General features: G+C 46.9%; 1 protein-coding gene across 1 annotated transcript in view; it reads left to right on the top strand.

The window, feature by feature from the left end:
* Positions 1–18,008, top strand: part of SF3B3 (splicing factor 3b subunit 3) — a 28,503-nt gene extending 10,495 nt beyond the window's left edge. The window contains exons 12-26 of the mRNA XM_031615439.2: positions 3,684–3,835; positions 4,228–4,383; positions 4,758–4,913; positions 5,495–5,638; positions 6,527–6,649; positions 8,033–8,187; positions 9,243–9,417; positions 10,025–10,230; positions 11,149–11,305; positions 12,675–12,800; positions 14,032–14,244; positions 15,117–15,215; positions 15,635–15,778; positions 16,432–16,536; positions 17,106–18,008. Coding sequence (XP_031471299.1) covers positions 3,684–3,835; positions 4,228–4,383; positions 4,758–4,913; positions 5,495–5,638; positions 6,527–6,649; positions 8,033–8,187; positions 9,243–9,417; positions 10,025–10,230; positions 11,149–11,305; positions 12,675–12,800; positions 14,032–14,244; positions 15,117–15,215; positions 15,635–15,778; positions 16,432–16,536; positions 17,106–17,246 — 2,252 coding nt within the window. The 3' untranslated portion in view covers positions 17,247–18,008. The remainder of the gene's footprint in view (positions 1–3,683; positions 3,836–4,227; positions 4,384–4,757; positions 4,914–5,494; positions 5,639–6,526; positions 6,650–8,032; positions 8,188–9,242; positions 9,418–10,024; positions 10,231–11,148; positions 11,306–12,674; positions 12,801–14,031; positions 14,245–15,116; positions 15,216–15,634; positions 15,779–16,431; positions 16,537–17,105) is intronic.
* Positions 18,009–18,864: the final 856 nt, after the last annotated feature.

An 18,864-nucleotide genomic window follows, 5' to 3' on the forward strand; every position in this document is an offset into this window, starting at 1 on the left:
GGTGATACACACTACCAATACCAAGCCTCTTTTTTTCTTCCACAGGTGGCTGGTGGTGGAGGTGCTGATCACCACAGGTGTGTACATACTGCTAGGGGTTACTGAGCTGTCCCACAGGTTAACCACAGAGAATCCCAAAATCACGGGGTTACTTTTATGCTAAGCTTTTCAGTAAATGAATTCTGAAAGCTATCCTGCAGTTGGAGATGGTTGTGTTTGTACTTCAGTAGCTGAGGAGTACAAAGCAACTTCCATTCCCTAATCTCAGGATCTCCAAGGAACAAAATAATTGTCTGTATCTCTGCAGAATGCTCAGTTCTTGCTGAAGTCAGAGGTGCACATTTCAAGGGTACTTTCAGCTGCCCTTCTAGATGGAATTGACTCCCAGCCATGTAATTGGTTTTTATCCCCTCACAAGTGTGCATGGAGCACCTGTAGGTATTGCTGGAATGGTTGCTTGTATGTGGCTGCCCATCAAACAGAGAAGCACGTGGAATTTGGACCAGACCCTTTTTTGCAGTTGGATGTGGAGGACTGCATGCTAAGAGGGCTGCGTGCTTTGCAGCGGGGATGGATGTAAGCTGAGTCCTAACAGTCTGTAGGCACTGCCTGATGCTTCTTGCACCAGAAGTGATGTGTGGTGAGTCACAGCTGCAGTCTCCATGCAGTAGTAAACAGAAGCCTAGGGAGATGTGCTGTCATCCCGTCAGTATCTTTGAAGTGAGAATAATCCTGAACTTTGTCACTCTCATCTATTTGTCTGCTGAACCTGTCTTAACTAGTGGTGGCTGTATTTGCATCAGTGCAAATTCAAGTGCTGCAGAGCATGAAAAACCTTTATCTCGGGTGTGGACTGGCTTCTCACAATGGAATTTTCATGGACTGACTCAAAATGAATTCATGACAAGTAGCAAAAAGGATGGTAGTATAATGTTCATGGGCTGAAATGTGATGTTTATATAACTGATCCTGACGTGTGCACGAAGCTGCAGAGAACTTGTAATGAAGGCACAGGAGAATGAGTCCAGCTGTGGTTCTTCAGAGTCATTAAAATGTCTCTGTTGCTAGCTGAAAGGGAGCTAACTGGAGCAATTAGAACAGTAATGAACATCTCTGAAGTCTGTGCCTGCACACAAAATAATGTCTTATCTGTTCAGAACTCTGGGCAGCCTGATGTTATGCTTGGGATTGCAGAGAGCTAAGTAGATATCTTTTCATATTAAAATAGATGGTTCTTTTTCTGACTGAGGATGCTCAGCGTGCCCCGGGGATTTAGTCGTCTTAATTTCAACGAGGCAGTTTTCTAAAGCAAAATTGCATTGTTTGTATCTGGATGAATGCATCTTATTCAGTGACTTCATTCTGGTAAATCAAACCCTTTATTTCAAAAGCTCCAGCAGTGAGGCATTAAGCAACACTACTGGACTTCGAGCAAAAATGCACTTGTCACTATTACTGACACAGAATTAAAGACATGCTCTAATGTAACCAAACCAGTGAAAAGAAAGAGCTAGAAGTCTTAAGAGGTAAGAATGAGTTTTGTTTGGAGTAGGACTAAGGGAATCTGTTTCGCTTTCAAATGGGAGTTCTTTATCCTGCTCCAAATCACGTGGTTGAGCCTCCAGCTGGGACATGGCGGTTTGTCATGGGAATGACAGCCTCCAGGGAAAAAGGAGCAGCTCTCAAGGAGTTTGGAAAGTGATGACGGTCTTTGAAATGGAATTTTTAGTACATCCTGTCTATGAGATATTTATGAATTAAAGGTCGGTGAACTGCTAGAATCTAGTTAAAGCAGTCAAGGAATTCTTGTAGACTTTTAGTGTTGAAAAATGCATGCAAGATTTAGGAGAAAGTCTTATTTAGTGTGGAAAAAAAAGCCGTGTAACAGTGCGCATCTTACTGAACTCTTACCATCTGCTGTTAATGTCAGAGGAATTCTTCTGTTAAGCCAAGTGTTTAAGTAGTTGGCCTTACTAATCACTTTCTGTGTACAGGTTCAGGTCTTCTTTCCCGATTTCCTGACACAGACCTGCTCCTTTTGGGGCACTTCGGGAGCTGGTTGTATTTTTTGGATTGTGGTTGCTTAACAGAGCAGTAATGGAGTTCATGCCACAGGGCAATACTGGAATTGCTTTAGCTACACAAAGCTCCTCAGTCTGATCAGAGCTGTGGCCTGTATACCAGATGTTGGAGAGACAAATGATGTGTTTTTTTACTCGCATATTTTCAGCTGTATGTAAGAACTCTGTTATAAATATGACACAGCGGATTTGGCAACACCTTCCTCTAGGCAGGGTGGGTAAGAAAACAATCTATTTCTGAAGCACTTGTTTCAGTTATCCTAATTCAACTATTTCTTTTAAGGTGATGTGTGTTATTTGCTGGCATTCTGTATTCATGCCAATGAGGGCTCCCCATTTGCTTTATGGACTTGGAGGTTTGTTAACCACTTCTCCTTGTCTCCCCTGCGGGCTAATCATGGTGACACTGCTGAAGGGCCAGAACTGGGCAACTCTCTCTTAGCCTCACCTCTGCTTATTCCCCTCGTGCTGTGGTGCATACGTTTGAGCTTTGGGTTGATTTGGGTTAAAATGGGAAATTTCTCCTTTTGAAGAAATAGCACTTGCATGGCAACAGCATCAGAAGTGAAGTAGCTGCTTTGAGACAATTTTATTTCTCCGTTGAGGCTTCTGGCTGCATTTCCCAGCAGACTTCATTGTTCCCATTACTTTCGTTCTGTTCTAATGAGGCTCTACTCTCTCTCTCTCCTTAATGCCTCTCACTTTTGGAAGAATGCAAATGACAGTAGTGGACCAGAGCATTTTCTTTACACTGTCTTGCTGCCCATTTCCCACAAAGTTTCCTTACTTCCATGTGAGCTATTAAATCTATTTTTGTTAGCAGAGGTCTTCCACATCCAAGCTACTGGACTCTCCCAAGCTGTCTCCTTTGAGAGAAGCCAGCACTGGAGATAGTAGCTGTTTATTCCTGTATGCTGTTGTTTATTCCAGTAGAAGTGAAAGTCAGCACTTGCTCTGTCTTAAAAATGTAATTGCTTCTCATCCTGGGAATCCATATGGATGCTGTGTGAATGAAAGCTAGTTGAACTTCTGAGTGAGGGTAGAGCAGGCTAGCCTTGAGCTCCTCTTCAGCCTTTTATTATGTGGGTACAAATGAGAGATGTGGTCTTGCAAACTTCTGTTCATAGTATTCATGATGTAGTTTCTGCAAATAGATTCCATCTGTTTGGTTTACTGCAGTTGAGTTTCATTCGACTTTGCTGGCTGTTAAATCTGGATTCATTTCCTTGTGTGAGGCGGGGCAAGTGTCTTAAAGGCTTTAGACCCTGGGCTGTCCTTGAAAGAAAGGAAAAAAAACCAAAAAGAGTAGGCAGGAGGTTGCTTGCCAGATTCCAGATCATCATGAATTGACTGTGTATCTGTATCATCATTCGATTCCCCCGACTCAGTCTTGCGTTGTTTGGAGTCGAGCAGCGGATGACTTTTGCACAGGGTGTCCTAGGACGAACTTGCACAATATTGCCAGCAGATGTAATTATCGCAGGAATTCTGCTGAAGAGCAGCTGCTAGACGTTCACCAGACTGTTAATTTCGTTGGGAGGCCTTGCACTTGTTTAATCAGCAGCCCTTTTTTTTTTTTTTCCCCCTGTCTCACTTGACCAGATGAGTTTGATGCCTATATCATTGTGTCCTTCGTAAACGCCACACTGGTGCTGTCTATTGGAGAGACTGTAGAAGAAGTGACTGACTCTGGATTCCTGGGTACTACGCCCACCTTGTCCTGCTCTCTTCTGGGAGATGATGCCTTGGTACAGGTAATGGAAAGCTGCTTCTGGCATGTCCATGTACGTTTGCCAGTGGCTGCTTGCTGCATGGTTGTGCTTTCTGCAGTAGTACATGTCATGTCAAAAGGTGTGGATTAGTAGAAGATGACACTTGATCTTGCCCTTTTCTATCCTGTTAGTTAAACTGGACCAGCTGAAAATGCTCTGAGCTCCCTCAGAATGCACTCAGTAGTTCTTTACTGTAGTTCAAAGACAGAATGCTTCCAGCTGGCAAGTGGCTTTGTCCTAGTTCATTCTGTTGCATTGCTAATAGGTCAGTGCTGCCAAGAGTGATGCTTGCTTTTGGCTTTTGTGTCAGAATCGAAGTAGAAGTTGGGAAGGGATGGTAAATACAGGAATGAATGTGACCTTTTTCCTTTCAGGTGTACCCAGATGGCATCCGGCACATCCGAGCAGACAAGAGGGTAAACGAATGGAAGACACCAGGGAAGAAAACAATTGTGAAATGTGCTGTGAACCAGAGACAAGTAGTGATAGCACTGACTGGAGGAGAGCTGGTATATTTTGAGATGGACCCGGTATGTGCATTGATGTTGTGAAAGAGTTCACAAGAGATTATGGGGCCTGGCAGATACTGATCCTCCATCAAACCTGCAGAAAAGGATTTTGTAGTGAAGAGTACTTCTGGAATGAGTCAATCAAATCTGGACTGTGTTTGCGTTAGATGACTTATAATGGCTAATTAGAGCCTCTGAAGTTCATAATTGAGGTTGGAAGCCATAAACTTCCCTGCTGTTGTTCTGGTTATTTGAACTGTAGCTGAAACAAGGCTATAAATAAAATCCAAAACACTGTCATAAAAATAAGTGTACAAAAGATGCTTGGAGAGACATTTAGGTGCTGGTCTGCTCCGTTACCTAATTAATGAATCTCTTGTGTTTTTCTTTTTCAGTCGGGACAGCTGAATGAGTACACTGAAAGAAAGGAGATGTCGGCTGATGTAGTTTGCATGAGTTTGGCCAATGTTCCACCTGGAGAGCAGCGCTCCCGGTTCCTTGCTGTCGGGCTGGTGGACAACACTGTCAGGATTATTTCCCTCGACCCTTCGGTGAGTAGCCATTCTGGTTTTGCCTCTTCCTCTGACTTGGAATGTTCAGAAGAGTGCTCCAGAGCTGTGCTATGCTTGCTGTCTTTCCATGTTGAAGTGGGTGACCAGGAAGGAAAAGCTTGTATGGCTTTTCTCCTGTGCAGAGCTGAGAGGAACTGTGGCCCTTGATCCTAACCAGAAACAGATTCCCTAGTTTTATCTAGTCTTACTCATGTCTGGGAGTTTAGATGATAAGATATAAAAGCATTTTCTGCTTTTTGGTTTTTTCCCCTTATCTCCCTGTTTCTACTTTTACTAAAAGTGAACCCATTCTGCAAGCAAGTAACAGCAAAACAGTGTTATCATTTCTCTGCCTGCAGCAGATCAGTGTTCAAGGGATGACTGAAGTCATGCAAACTTTGCAGTTATTTAGCATGGAGAAACCTGAGCAAACTATTCCAGGACAGTTTGAAAGGATGCAGCTTGTCTTCCACAGATCCCAGGATTGTTACCATCCCTTCCTTGCCAAAATCCATACAGCCAGCATCTATTGTGACCTTTTTTGCCCTTCTTTCTGTAAGGAAGGTTTCTGTCTCCCGCAGGACTGCTTGCAGCCGCTGAGTATGCAGGCCCTTCCTGCACAGCCTGAGTCGCTGTGTATCGTGGAGATGGGTGGCACCGAGAAGCAGGATGAGCTGGGGGAGAGAGGCTCCATTGGCTTTCTCTACCTGAACATTGGACTGCAGGTGAGAGGTAGCTCTGACAGGTGTGCCTTGGTGAGCTTTTGTTGGAAAGACAGATTGCTCAGGTAGCCATGTCATTGTACAGTGCTGCAGCACAAAGCCTAATTGTTTTCTCCTTGTTACAACATGCTTAACAACTGTAACTGGGGAATTCACCACGTGATTTAGCAGAACTGCAAGTTTCCCCATACATTCCTGGGCTGATCATTAGACAAAAGACAGAATATTCTCGCAGACATCATGTAGGACAAGGTAGTGTTTTTCTCCTCCAGAAAGAGGACAAGTTCTAAATATTTTTGGGTGAGATGTTGTTGGCCAGTTCTTCAGTAACTGCCTGTAGGGCAGAGAATCAAAGGAGTGATTGCCTTCAACCACAGGCTCTGCTCTAATAAATCTGTTGCTGCATGGTTTTCGTTGCATACAGCACAGATTCTGTGATCCTTAACCAAAAATGTTGTTTTGACAATTCAACATGTGGTAAAAATAATCGGAGCAATCTCAAGTTTCATGTCAGAATGCACGCTTAAGCGGCATGGTTGGTTTTTTTTTTTTTTGGATAGATGCTTTGTAGCAATAGGGATTAGGAAATGGAGTCAGTCCTTGAGTATTTTTGCAGCTTTTGTGATGTACCAAACTTACCAGTCTCCCTTTTTTATTTTATATTTTTAAAATTAATTCCTTTCTGCCCCCTGGGAGTGCGCAGGAGCTATGGTTTGTAGTGTTAAGAGCCAACTTAGAGAGTAATTGTAGGAGGAAATTATATTGGAAGCTCGGCAAACAAGAACCTCATTCTTCAGAAATTGTCTCGTCTGTTTTGAGTAGCATGAAGGCTGTGTTTAGGTATTTCTTATCTGTAATCATGATCTAACTTTCTGATTTACTGATGTCAAGAATGGTGTGCTGCTGCGAACTGTCCTGGATCCGGTTACGGGTGATCTTTCTGATACCAGGACCAGGTACCTGGGCTCAAGGCCTGTGAAGCTCTTCCGAGTCCGAATGCAAGGCCAAGAAGCGGTGAGTGAGGCCAGCACTTGGAGGTGCAGCATCCTGCTTTTCTTTATTGGTGGGCAGGGTGGGGAATCGTCCTCACGGCGCAGCTCTGGGTAAGGGTGGGAAGGAGAATGACTTAATTATGGAGCCGCCTGCCTTGCAGATTGCTCTTTCACAAACAACCTCATTCTTGTTAGTGTTCCCCGTACTTCTGAGGAAGTAATGTGTAGTGCTGCCCTGCCTCCTCTGAATTAGGAGTCATCTGACCTGGAGCCTGTATTTTCACTTTATCTGGAAAGCTCTACGCAGATTCTATGGCAGAGAGACAGCAAAGAAAATCACCTTGGCTGCTACAATGAACAGGCTGTAGGAGCCCCGTGCTTCTTGACCACTTGATGCAGTTCATGGCCATCTCCTTTCTAGACAGGGTCAACAAAGTTATCGTGCATGGTTCAAGGAAAATATTTGTAGGATTTGGCATAGAGGGGAGAACATGTTTCATCGGAAGTGCCATTTATTAGCTGTTCTGATGTGACACTGGGGAGATCAGCCACCCCCTGCTTGACTCATCTTTGGATAACACCTTCAGGGTTGAGAAATGTTGACAGCACAGGGGACTGGAGCTGGCAAATTGAGCTCTGCTTTAATGTTTGGTAAGCTGAATGAATCTCTGACTTCTTGCTGCCAGCCTGCCAGCTCTAAGTTGGAGATGAGATGCTTTGCAGCACTAGGAGAATATATGCCTGTAGAACAGCTGAGTGCTTTTTTTGCATTGAGATCAGCCTTAATTCCTTGTCTGACAGCATGGGGAGAGAAAAATATTGCTACTGGCCAGTTGATGTTTGTCTTGGAGTAGCTTGGGAGTGTTTCAGTATCGTTCCAGCTTTTGCCAGCAGAAAGTAAAGTTGCATTGAAGTTAAGTTAGAAAAGATGTATGAACCTGAAGCATTGGAAGTCCATTTGCTTTGTTTCCCTTAATTGGTTGAAAATAGGCTACTGATACATTTGATGTAAATTTTTCTTAAACTCTACAGCAGAGTGCTACGGCCCTTAGATTGTGCTGAAGCAATAAATTTGTTTTATAAAACCTCCTTCCTCGATAGGTTAAAAAAAAAAAAAAAAGAAAAGAATGATCTTGGCTTTTACAGATAAATAGTTCTTACTGTACCTAAGTTTGTGTCCGTTGTCTTGGTTGTGCTTTAAAGTTCCTCTTTGTGCACGATTTCCAGGTGGAATTTTCCCTTGAAAGCAAGCAGTATTTCTGAAGGTGTGCTATGAGCTGGATAGAGTCCAGCCTCAAGAATTTCCTTTTTGTAGGAGGGAAGGAATCTGGTTGCTGCGCTGTTTGCTCATGTGCATCCATTCATATTGCACAGAGTGAACCTTGCTGTGCTGTGTCTTTCCCAGGTGCTGGCCATGTCAAGTCGTTCCTGGCTCAGTTACTCCTATCAGTCCCGTTTCCACCTGACTCCCCTGTCTTATGAGACTCTGGAGTTTGCATCCGGTTTTGCATCTGAGCAGTGCCCAGAGGGTATTGTTGCCATCTCCACAAACACACTGAGGTAAGGAGTGATGGAGAGCACCAGCACTGCTGGGCCAGGTTGCCAGGCAGGAAAGAGGGTGAGCCATTAAGTAAGAAAGAGATAAAGTGACTTACCTAAGAATTGGGAAGGGTGCGTTTTTTGTTATTGTTTTACGGCTGTCAGGAAGAAATGGTGTGGTGCACCTCTCTGATTTGTGTTTTGTAGCCTGCTGAAATAACAAGTGTACTCCAGGTAACTTCTAAGTTATCTTATCCTTAGGGAGGGAGGTTGTTAAACACTGTAAACACGTTGTGTATTAGGAAAGTCTGCGATGTGAATGGCTACTTTGCAGAAAATAGGGCATGTGATCTAAGAAACTAGTGGCATGACAGGGATTTATTTGTTGTGCTTTTTAAATTGCAGCTTAAATAGATATAAAAAAAAAAGGATAAATGAAAATAATGAGGGAACACAAATGCAAGAGCTTTGCTTTATGCATTTGAACAGGCACTTTTTTCATATCTGTCCTCACTGAAGTATTTCAGCATTCATTGCTTTTGAAGGAGTCATTCTTCCTGCAGAAACTTGTGGGTTTTAGTCACGGAATGCCAGAAGAACTGGCATTTCAGCTGGCAGGCACAGAATACTGGCCAGTACTAGCATTTTTCATACTGTTATAACTGAAGTGTCTCTGAGGAGTGCTTGGTAACATGTCAGACAAAGTCACTGTCACATTTAGGTTCAGGTGCTGTGTTCACCTAACGTGTACATTGTTCATTTGGGGTACACTTGCTTCAGCATCACAGAAGCATGCCCAAAAGGGACAGGTGTTCACAGTGCACCATGGGACAGTGAAGGAAGGCCCTGGAGTCAAGTATCCCTGCTGCAGAGCACACCTGCACACACTCATTAAAGCCCCGAGTCTTGCCCTTCTCCTTGGAGCAATTTGCTAGTGGCTGCCTGGCCCAAGAAAGGCAGCACTGCTGGTTTCAGTGCTAGCCAATTTCACAGACCTAAAGCTCAATTCTAGCCTTTTTCTTCTGGGTGGTTGCTTCTGTACTGTGCTGAATGGTTGTCACGTCTCTGTCCCCCAGGATTTTGGCACTGGAGAAACTGGGGGCAGTCTTCAACCAGGTTGCCTTCCCATTGCAGTACACGCCTCGAAAATTTGTCATTCACCCTGAGAGCAACAACCTGATTATCATTGAGACGGACCACAATGCTTACACTGAGGCCACCAAGGCACAGAGGAAGCAACAAATGGCTGAGGTAATTGGGATGGGGGATAGGCATGCAGATCTGTTCTCCAGAGGTGACTTAAATTGTTGGAAATCCTCAGTTGCTCACTAGTTCCCAGCTGCCATTGCCTGATGGCTTTCGTGCTCTGAATGCAGGAACTGAAATGGGTGAAAATCTGCCTCAACACATGAATTTCAGAAGAACGCAGTTCTTCCGATGTTCTTTTCTTTGGGTGTTGTTACAGCAGACTTTAAAATCTTGCCTATCAAAGATTGGTCCTGCTTGTGTAACACCATCCTCTGGGTTTTCTCTGACTGTTTGAAGATGTTTGGATTTCATGATAATGATTTCAGTGGGTTATTATCTTCAGTTTGCTCAATGCTGTTTCCAGAGTTCTTGCTTTGGAGAAATAGCTCTCCAGACAACTGCCTCTTGGGCAGAAAAGAGCTGACAGTGCAGTGCTCTGAACTGCAGAGATTTACTGGGGGAATAAGCACAGGACAGATGAAAGCTTTGTGGTTTTTATCTCTTCCCGAGCCATATTCTGGAATACCTGTACTTAAAGCAGAGCGTTGGCATGTCTGGAAAGGAAATCCTATGAGCTGTTTTTTCACCCCTGTCCTTTAATGTGCCATAGGAAATGGTGGAGGCTGCAGGTGAAGATGAGAGAGAGTTGGCTGCGGAGATGGCTGCAGCTTTTCTGAACGAGAATCTTCCTGAATCCATCTTTGGTGCTCCAAAGGCAGGGAATGGGCAGTGGGCTTCTGTTATCAGGGTGATGAACCCCATCCAGGGAAATACATTAGATCTGGTCCAGCTAGAGCAGAACGAAGCTGCCTTCAGGTAAGAAGTAGTGCCAGACACAGCAAAAGAAAACTTGTACTGTTAATGAGTCTTCAGTGTGTGGTGGTGGTTTTTCTTTAATCTTCTTGTTTTCCTCGGCTGTTACTGAGAGTTGAAATCCAGATGCAGCATGTTATTGGGAGGCCAGGTTAAATCCCAGAATTGAATGCCACATGGCTTCAAGCTTTTGTCTTGCCTTTCCCATCCTGCCCTGATCTGTCCTCATCCACATCTGCATGTGACTCTTAAGAGTTCTCCAAATATTTGTACTTAAAGAACAACACTGGGATATGAGTGAGAGATAAGAGATCTGGGAACATGACAATGTGTTGCTCTCTCTCACTTCCCCTTCTCATTCGGATAAACTGAGCATAGACTTAATAGAAAGGAAATGTTAGAGGAGCTGTGGAGGCAGGCCAGCACAATAACTAAAGAATAACAAGTGCCTCAGCAAGTGGGATGAAGTTAAGCCACTGTAGCCCAAAAGGTTGACTCTTTCCTGTTTTGTCCGGGATTCCCAACGTGGCAGAGCTAGACACCAGGCAGGAAATAACAGTGGGACATGGGGAAAGTTATATGGATAGTCTGAATAGGAACACTCTTTGAAAAACAGCTCTGAGTGGAGCTTTGCACATTGACTGGTTGGACTCTGCTTAGCAAAGAAAAAAGTAATGATTTAGGCATGTGTGACAGTTGGAGCACATCTTACTTGTGGAGTGTGGAAGAATGAAGGTGCCTGCTTTAAACATTACTGCAGGGAGGAAAAATGATTTCTGAAAGTCATTTTAGTGCAGGAAGGCTGGGCTTCTGAACCTGTGCCTGGGTAGGTGCAAGCTGTGCTGCCAGGGGATGGTCTGTGTGCTGAACTGGTTTGTGTCGTGGTCACACTGATCTCCTGGTGTGTCTTCTCATCCCCAGCGTGGCTGTGTGCCGCTTCTCCAACACTGGTGAGGAGTGGTATGTGCTGGTGGGAGTTGCCAAAGACTTGATTCTGAACCCGCGCTCTGTTGCTGGGGGCTTTGTCTACACCTACAAGCTGGTGAATGGTGGTGAAAAGCTGGAGTTTCTGCACAAGGTGAGATTGGGGGAAAAGGCCTTTTGGAATTGGCCGAGTCGGAATAGCTGTTAGTTCATCTTGAATGCTATGGTAACGTGGCAGTACTCAGATCTTATCAAGGTGATCGTGCAGATGCTAAACACCAGAAACAGCCTGGAAGAAAATAAGCTGCCTTCCCCAAAATAACCTGGGACATCTTCTGCAGGGCTGAGAACTGAACAGATTTCCCAAAAGTCACAGTTCTTTGTAGTAGCTGTATCTTGACTGTCTAACCGGTAAATGAAAAAGGAGCAGTATTTTTCATGACTCTGTTAATGAGGGGAAAGAAACAGCTGTTTCCACTTTGGAATATGAGTTAGAAGAGCTGCTCTGAGCACTTGTTTGCAAAGCCAGTTCATACTTGGATCACTTGATCCCTGGTGCTGAGGCTCCGTCCTGTGCTGGCCACATGGAGCTGTCATCTTTCCTCTGATGCTGTTCTGGTTTGGTGTAGGAAGCATTGATCGCCTGTGACCAACTTGGTTTGGAGGTTCCCTGGAGCTTTATCAAAGGTTTCAGCAGAACTGTGTTTAAACAAAATTCTGTTCTTCTTCCCATGTGCTTCCAGCATGGTTGAGGTATGAACAGATGAGCACATGGAATGGAATGTTGTGGTTTCCTTCACTTCCTACAGTGCTGGTGCAGTGAGTGGGTTCTGTCCTGGCCCAGGGCCCTTTCTGCTGCCAGTCAACACCCACACTGGAGGTGACAGAGCTGACTGAGTGAAGTGACTTCTCTTGACCAGCTGTGCCAAGCTGGGATCACTCCAAGCTCTGCCCATTCACTTTCTCTGCTGTGGCTGATCCTTTTGGACCGATAATGAAGTACTTGTGGGAGACTTTTCAGCCCTAAGTTACTGGAACTGTGGGGTGCACCGAAGTTGATTCAGTGACAGCTTCAGAGCTGCTGTGGCAGATGATGAGCTAGAGTCATGCCTCTGTTGCGAAAGGCATCTGAATGGATTTAGGCAAGGTATAAAATCTTTCTTTTGGGGATAAAGCAAAACAAAGAACAGAGGCCACGAGGTCTTTATTTTCCTTTGCTGCCTGCCCCATGCGGGGTTCACACAGCTGTCTGACACTTCATTGAGGTGCGCTGCCAGAAGCACACTGTCTGTACTTCTCAGAGCTCTGTTAGCACCACGCGTGGTTTGTGCTGGTGTTGAAAGGCCTACAGAGGACTGACCTTTTGCCCCACCCGTAGAAAAGGATTGTGATTAGCCATGGACAGCCTTGGCACAGGCCAACGAGCTTCAGGCGAGCCGTTAGCTTGAATCTTTTGTGAAGCTTGGTGTGAGATTAGCTCTGTTAATGGCGTCTCACAGTCTTCCTCTTCCAATTCTTTCTAGACCCCCGTGGAGGAGGTTCCTGCAGCCATTGCTCCTTTCCAAGGTAGAGTCCTAATTGGAGTTGGAAAGCTCCTGCGTGTGTATGACCTGGGCAAGAAGAAGCTGCTTCGGAAGTGTGAGAACAAGGTACTGGCTTCTGTTCTTCACCATGGCAGCTGACTTGGAGTGAGTGCTGCCATGCAGCATGAGTGAAGCAAAGGTTTAGTTGCTGCTCCAGCCCAGATGTGTGCACTTGGGCTTCAGTGCTGCACCTGTGCCTTGCTGGAGTGTGCTGCCTGTGTTCATATACAGCAGTATTAGAAGCTCTGGCTGGGCTGCTGTCTTCCTCTCACCCTTCAGATTGTAGCGTTGCATTTTTCTTTCTGCACCAGCTCAGTGCAGGCCCTAAGTGGACATGTGTAGGGAGTTAGAAAAGCCTGAACTGGCGATGCAGTGGCCATCTGCTGCAGATGTGGGAGGTCTCAACCAGATACACAATAACTACTGCTGGGAATGTTTTCTTAAGTTAAGTGGTCAGCAGGCTGGGGGCAGAAGCTGGATGACGTAAATGAGCATCTGTTAAGATTGCTTCAGTCCTGGAAATGGGATTTTTCTCTTAAAATCTTTATTGGGCTTAAAGACCCCAAAATGACTTTCTTTCTTGATCAGCAATTATGGTACTTTAAGAAGTATCAGAGCATGGTTTTCTAACTCCTAATTGCCTGCTCCTCCTTCTCATGCAGGTTGCAGAGCCTGTGCCATTTACTCGTTACTGCACAGCAGAACTCCAGCAAGCTCACAGGAATACTGGGAACTTGTAGTGGAATGGCTTTTTCAGTTGTTTCTTTGGTTTTGTTGCTTTTTTCCTTAAAATGAGAAATGTGCTTGCATGAGAAGTTGAAGCTTACCTGATGTAGTGCCTGATGTAGTTGGTTGGCAACCCTGTCCACAGCAGGGTGTTGGAGCAAGGTGATCTTTAAGGTCCCTTCCAACCCAAGCCATCCTGTGATGCTGTGATTCTTGGGTCCTTCATGATGAGAGCAGTGAGGAGCACTGAAGCACTCAGTGCTGATGACATCTGGTTTGCCAGAAGCACTTGTGTTCTGGATACTGGTGTTACTTAACAGGCTGTGAATGCTGTGCAGTGGATGTTATGTTGCAAGGGCTCTTTCTTGTCAGTGTTTTTAACTTGGGGCTGTGGTGTACCGTAAGCGATGGATGATGTTGGAGGGAATGATGGGAAACAGGGAGCCAGGTAGTTCCCAGAAGTAAATATTGTTTCAGGTGAAGGGTGGAGTTAGGGTGGGTAGTGGCACCTCACTGGGTTACACTTCCCTGTTGGAAGCACTCGAGTTTTGCCCTTTCTCTCTCTCAAAAGCATATTGCCAACTACATCTGTGGGATTCAAACCATTGGGCACAGAGTGATAGTTTCAGATGTTCAGGAGAGTTTCATCTGGGTGCGCTACAAAAGGAACGAGAACCAGCTCATCATCTTTGCTGATGACACTTATCCCCGCTGGGTCACCACAGCAACTCTCTTGGATTATGACACCGTGGCTGGAGCAGACAAGTTTGGCAACATCTGTGTGGTGAGTGTGCCTTGAAGGAGTTGGGGCTTTTTGGACATGATGTGTTTTTCTTTAAAACACCCATGATTTGTCTAAAAAGAATGAGAATCTGTGCGTAGCTCGAGACAACGCCCTGTACCATTCACTTGTTTTTTACTGGGTGACTAGTGTGGTCATAGTGGATGGCTGCAGTTTATCAATTCAGCTGAAGTAAACAAGTTAAACAGCATTGCATTTCTGAAGTATTCGATAACTTGCATTAGAGTTGTCCCCAGACTTGAAGGCCTTGAAACAAAACTCCTGACTATGAAGGAGCCCATGAGAACTCTCATCAGGTTATCATGCTTTCCCTGGCTAACCCTCAGCACTGGCATTTGGCTTTCTCTGACACTTCCTCATGAAAGCTGGCTTTGTCATTGCTGACACTTCCCACTTGGCTGGCTTTCAGCAGAGGAGGAAAGAATAGATGGTCGTTGTGCCAGAACTTTCATCTTCTTCTGCAGTGTGCTCGGGTGCTTTGGAGTGCAGAGTTCAGCCAGTGGCAGACGTTACGCCTGCAGGATTTGGCCAACGCGTGCAAATCAGTCCTCTTTGGTTTTCTCAATTCACACTCTTCCACTGTTTCACTAGTGGTGTGCACCTTCAAAGCAGTGCTGTGTGACTGTGCCTCCTGCCAGTCTGACCTGCAGACCCCAGGCAGAGACTGCTCGTGAGCTCCTGTCTGCATTTTTGAGCCATCAGTCTTGACAACACAGATATTTTAACACTAAAGCCCTTGTTGGGGAGGCAGATCAATGGTGCAGTAAGCATGAAATGACCAAAAAGATTCTTCAGAGGTGATAATGTACAGCTTCTCTGCAGCTTTTTGACTTTTTCCTGCTCTTACAACACAGGTGAGGTTGCCTCCCAACACCAATGATGAGGTAGATGAGGATCCCACTGGCAACAAAGCTCTCTGGGACAGGGGGCTGCTTAATGGAGCATCGCAGAAGGTAACCTTTCACGGGGTACATGTGGTTATTGAGGGGAAAGAACATGCTGCTTTCCTGTGAAATCCTCTGCAGTTCTGCTCCTACACATCTCACTGTGCAGTGGGTGATGAGTTGTCACTGGGAGCCAAGTTCTGTTTCTGAAACCACGAGCGATGCCTGTTGAGTGAGGTCTGATTGAAGCAGCGTGCTCGTTTTCTTTTCCTGCTTTCTCTCATTATATGCATCTGTTTGTCCAGCTCAAGAGGGTTATTCAGCACATGCTGAGCTCTGCCATCTGGTCACAGGTGGAAGGCTCTTCCTCTTTAGAAAGCAGTCTCAGAACTAGCAGGTGGCGGAATTCATTCTGCTTCTCCTCTATCAAGCCTCCTGATGCTTTTGTATGAGCTGAAGAAAACACTCGCTTCTGTGGTTACTTTCAGGCTGAAGTGATTATGAATTACCACGTGGGAGAGACAGTGCTTTCATTACAGAAGACCACGCTGATCCCAGGAGGCTCTGAATCTCTTGTCTATACTACCTTATCAGGGGGAATAGGAATCTTAGTTCCTTTTACTTCTCATGAGGTAAGCAAGCTCCATCTTAACGCTGCAGAACTGTGCTTCTGTCCCCAACCAGTGTGTTAATTTGCTTCGTCCCTTGGGGGGAACTGTAGGGCTCTGCAGTCTGTGAAAACCAGGGCTGCAGGAAAGCCTGTGGCAGGCTCTGATGCAAGGAAGAAGAGAAGGAGCTTTTAACTCTTCTCAAAACCAATGCAGGAGTTAATGAGCTTTTCTTGTAGCACTGCTGCTGTAAATCTGCTCGTATTTTGGAAAAGTAGCTCTGGGGGGACTTGGTATGATCAGTGAGATCATAAAGGCTGCTTTGTGCAGGAGCGTGTAGCCCACCAGCCCTATTCATCAGGCACTGATGCTTCCAGTCACAAAGATAGTGTTCTCTGCTCTGTTTGCTTGGCCTCCTGAATCGGTGCACATCAAGAGCTGCACCTCTGTGCTGCCTGGCTGCTGCATGCCCCAGTTCCTGGGGGCTGATCCTGGCCGAGGTGCCACAGTTGCTGTAGTTACTGCTGCAAGTGTGTGCAGCATGGAACTGGGGAGGGCATAAGAACCACCAATCTCAGCTGTTGTTAGGGGCAGTGCTCAGCCACTGCAGCAGTGCCTCACTGCTGGCTGATTTGCTTTGTAACAAGCTGTTCTCTTACCTCTCCTTACCTCCTCAGGATCACGACTTCTTCCAGCACGTGGAAATGCACTTAAGATCTGAACATCCTCCTCTCTGTGGGCGAGACCATCTCAGTTTCCGCTCCTACTACTTCCCAGTGAAGGTAAATCTGAGTGTCTGGGCTCAGCTGGTCACACCAGGTGTGATGTGGGATGTGGAACCTCACAGGCCTTGCACGAGGTTGCTGCTCAGTGGGAAAGCCTGCTAATAGTGACTGGCAGTAATAGAAGCTACTGCTGCTCTCTGTCCAAGCAGAGAGGGTGTGCTTGTGCTTGGTGAGCTTGCAGACTCTGTGGGCTCTGAGACCTCTGACGCTGTACTGATGGTGCTTGCTTTTTGCTCACCTTGTGCAGCCTCCAGCCTTGCCTGTGCTGCGTCTGCACCCTCTGCTAGCTGAGGCTCACTGACCCATCAGATCCGTCTTCCCTTGTGTGTTTCTTCAGCTGAGCCAAGGCTTTCTGGGTTTCTCCTTCATTAGTCAGGCTGGCCAGTAATTAGTTTGATGCTAACTGCTGCTATTCAGCAGATGAGGTCACTGAGCATGCTCTTGTTTCCAGGACGGGATTAAGAATCTCCTGGGAACAAACTGTTTGTTGCCATTTTTCCCCTTTTAGGCAGGGTTCAGTGCCTCTGTGCTGTGTCGATTCAATGCTCTCCTCCTTGCTTCTCCAGAATGTGATCGATGGGGACCTGTGTGAGCAGTTCAACTCCATGGAGCCCAACAAACAGAAGAATGTGGCCGAAGAGCTGGACCGGACCCCACCCGAGGTGTCCAAGAAGCTGGAAGACATCCGCACACGCTATGCTTTCTGAGCAGCAGCTGGCAGGAGCAAAGCTTCTTGCTGGGCTCCTATGGACACTCTTCCAAGCACAGTTGGAAGGAGGAATGTGTGTTTTGTTTCCCTTTTTCTAAATACTGATTTGCTCCTCTTGGTTTATGTTTCAAAGTATTGCGATTCCTCTGATAAATACCAGTATCAGATAGTAGGTCTCCCAACACATCCCACTGCTTACGTGAAGGCTCGTGCTATCCTGGGTTCCAGCCAGAGAGAATCTCTCTTGGGAATTGCCCAAGGAAGGATGCGGTCTGACCCCTCAGCTGATCCCTGGATCAGCTCCTCAGTGTCATTCACCCTTCAGGCCAAGGGAGGCCAAGGGTGACTTGTCCTGGGGGTGGATCGGGCTGAGCTTCTGTAGGATCAGATGGGTTCTTCCCATCTTTTTGGTAAAGGAAACAGCTTGGGCCTGATGGAAAGCTGCTGGGTTCCTTTCAGTAGTCGGTGGGGAGAGGTGTGGGGTTCCACCAGCCCTGGGAGCAGCCTGGGGGAGGTAAGGCTGGGGGAGGGTGCACTGCCATGCATGTCCCCACTGTTGCCTTCTGAACGAGTTTTGGATTCACCATTTTTGACTGTTTTCTCTGTAAATAAGAGTTTTGTACAATGTTGTCTCTTGGGGGCGGGGAAGAGCAAGGCCTGAGTCTGGGACTTGATTTGTTTCATAATAACTTTGGCAAGAGCAGTGTCTCCAAGCTGTGACCGAGTAGCACATGCAGAATAAAAGCCTGTTTTTTAACTAGTCTGGCTCTGGGGCTCACTCCTCCACGGCAGCTGTGCTGACCGGGGCGCTGCAGGCGGGGTGGAGGCTTTCTTGCCCCATCCTTTGTGCCCTTTCTGGCCTCCTGCTTAAGGATGGGCTGCACCCTTCACCCCCCCAGCACCCTGCAGACCACTTCTTACCCTGCCTGGAGGGCGTCGTGCATCCAGGGCTTCCAAACGGAAGGTGGTTTGCTGCACGTTCTGCCCGCCAGCCTCTGCGCCCAGAGATGCTGTCGATGCTGGGCAGTGCTGCCGGGGGATGCAGGCAGTTTGCCTCGAGGCAGCACCAGCGGCGGGCAGGGAATGCAGTCGGACGGCTTTCTCTCACCCCGCAGCAGATGCGGACCTCGCTGCTGGTGAAATCCCTCTGGATACCGGACCGGGTCCTTGCTCCTCTCCTCCAGCCCAGCTCGCGGTGCCGGGAGGGGACGCGGGGGCTGTGCCCAGGACTGCTTGGCAGCGGATCCGCCGTGGCCCTGACGTGGTGCCAGGGGAATCCCAGCGCTGCTCGCGGGCGGCCGCGCATTCCTTCCCACGCCTTTCCCTGGGAGCGCTGACCTGAGTTCGGTGCTTCCTTCCAAACCCCCCCCTCCCCGCCCCCGGGCGGCCCTGCGCAAACTGTCCTAAAGGCTTTGGGTTGGGGGGTGGGAGCTCAGCGCGGCGTGTGCCAAATCACCCAGCGGTGGAGATGTCCCTTTGAACGCCAGGAGACCTTCGGGGCATCCTGCGTGGGGCTGTGCCATCCATCCGAGCCCACCCAGCCGGGCATCCCCGAGGTGCCAGCGGGGGTTTGGGGGCACCGTCGGTTTCTGCGCTCACTCCGCGGGCGCGGGGGG

Source organism: Phasianus colchicus, chromosome 13 (assembly GCF_987193195.1).
Source record: "Phasianus colchicus chromosome 13, bPhaCol1.hap1.1, whole genome shotgun sequence".
In the NCBI taxonomy this organism is placed as follows: domain Eukaryota; kingdom Metazoa; phylum Chordata; class Aves; order Galliformes; family Phasianidae; genus Phasianus; species Phasianus colchicus.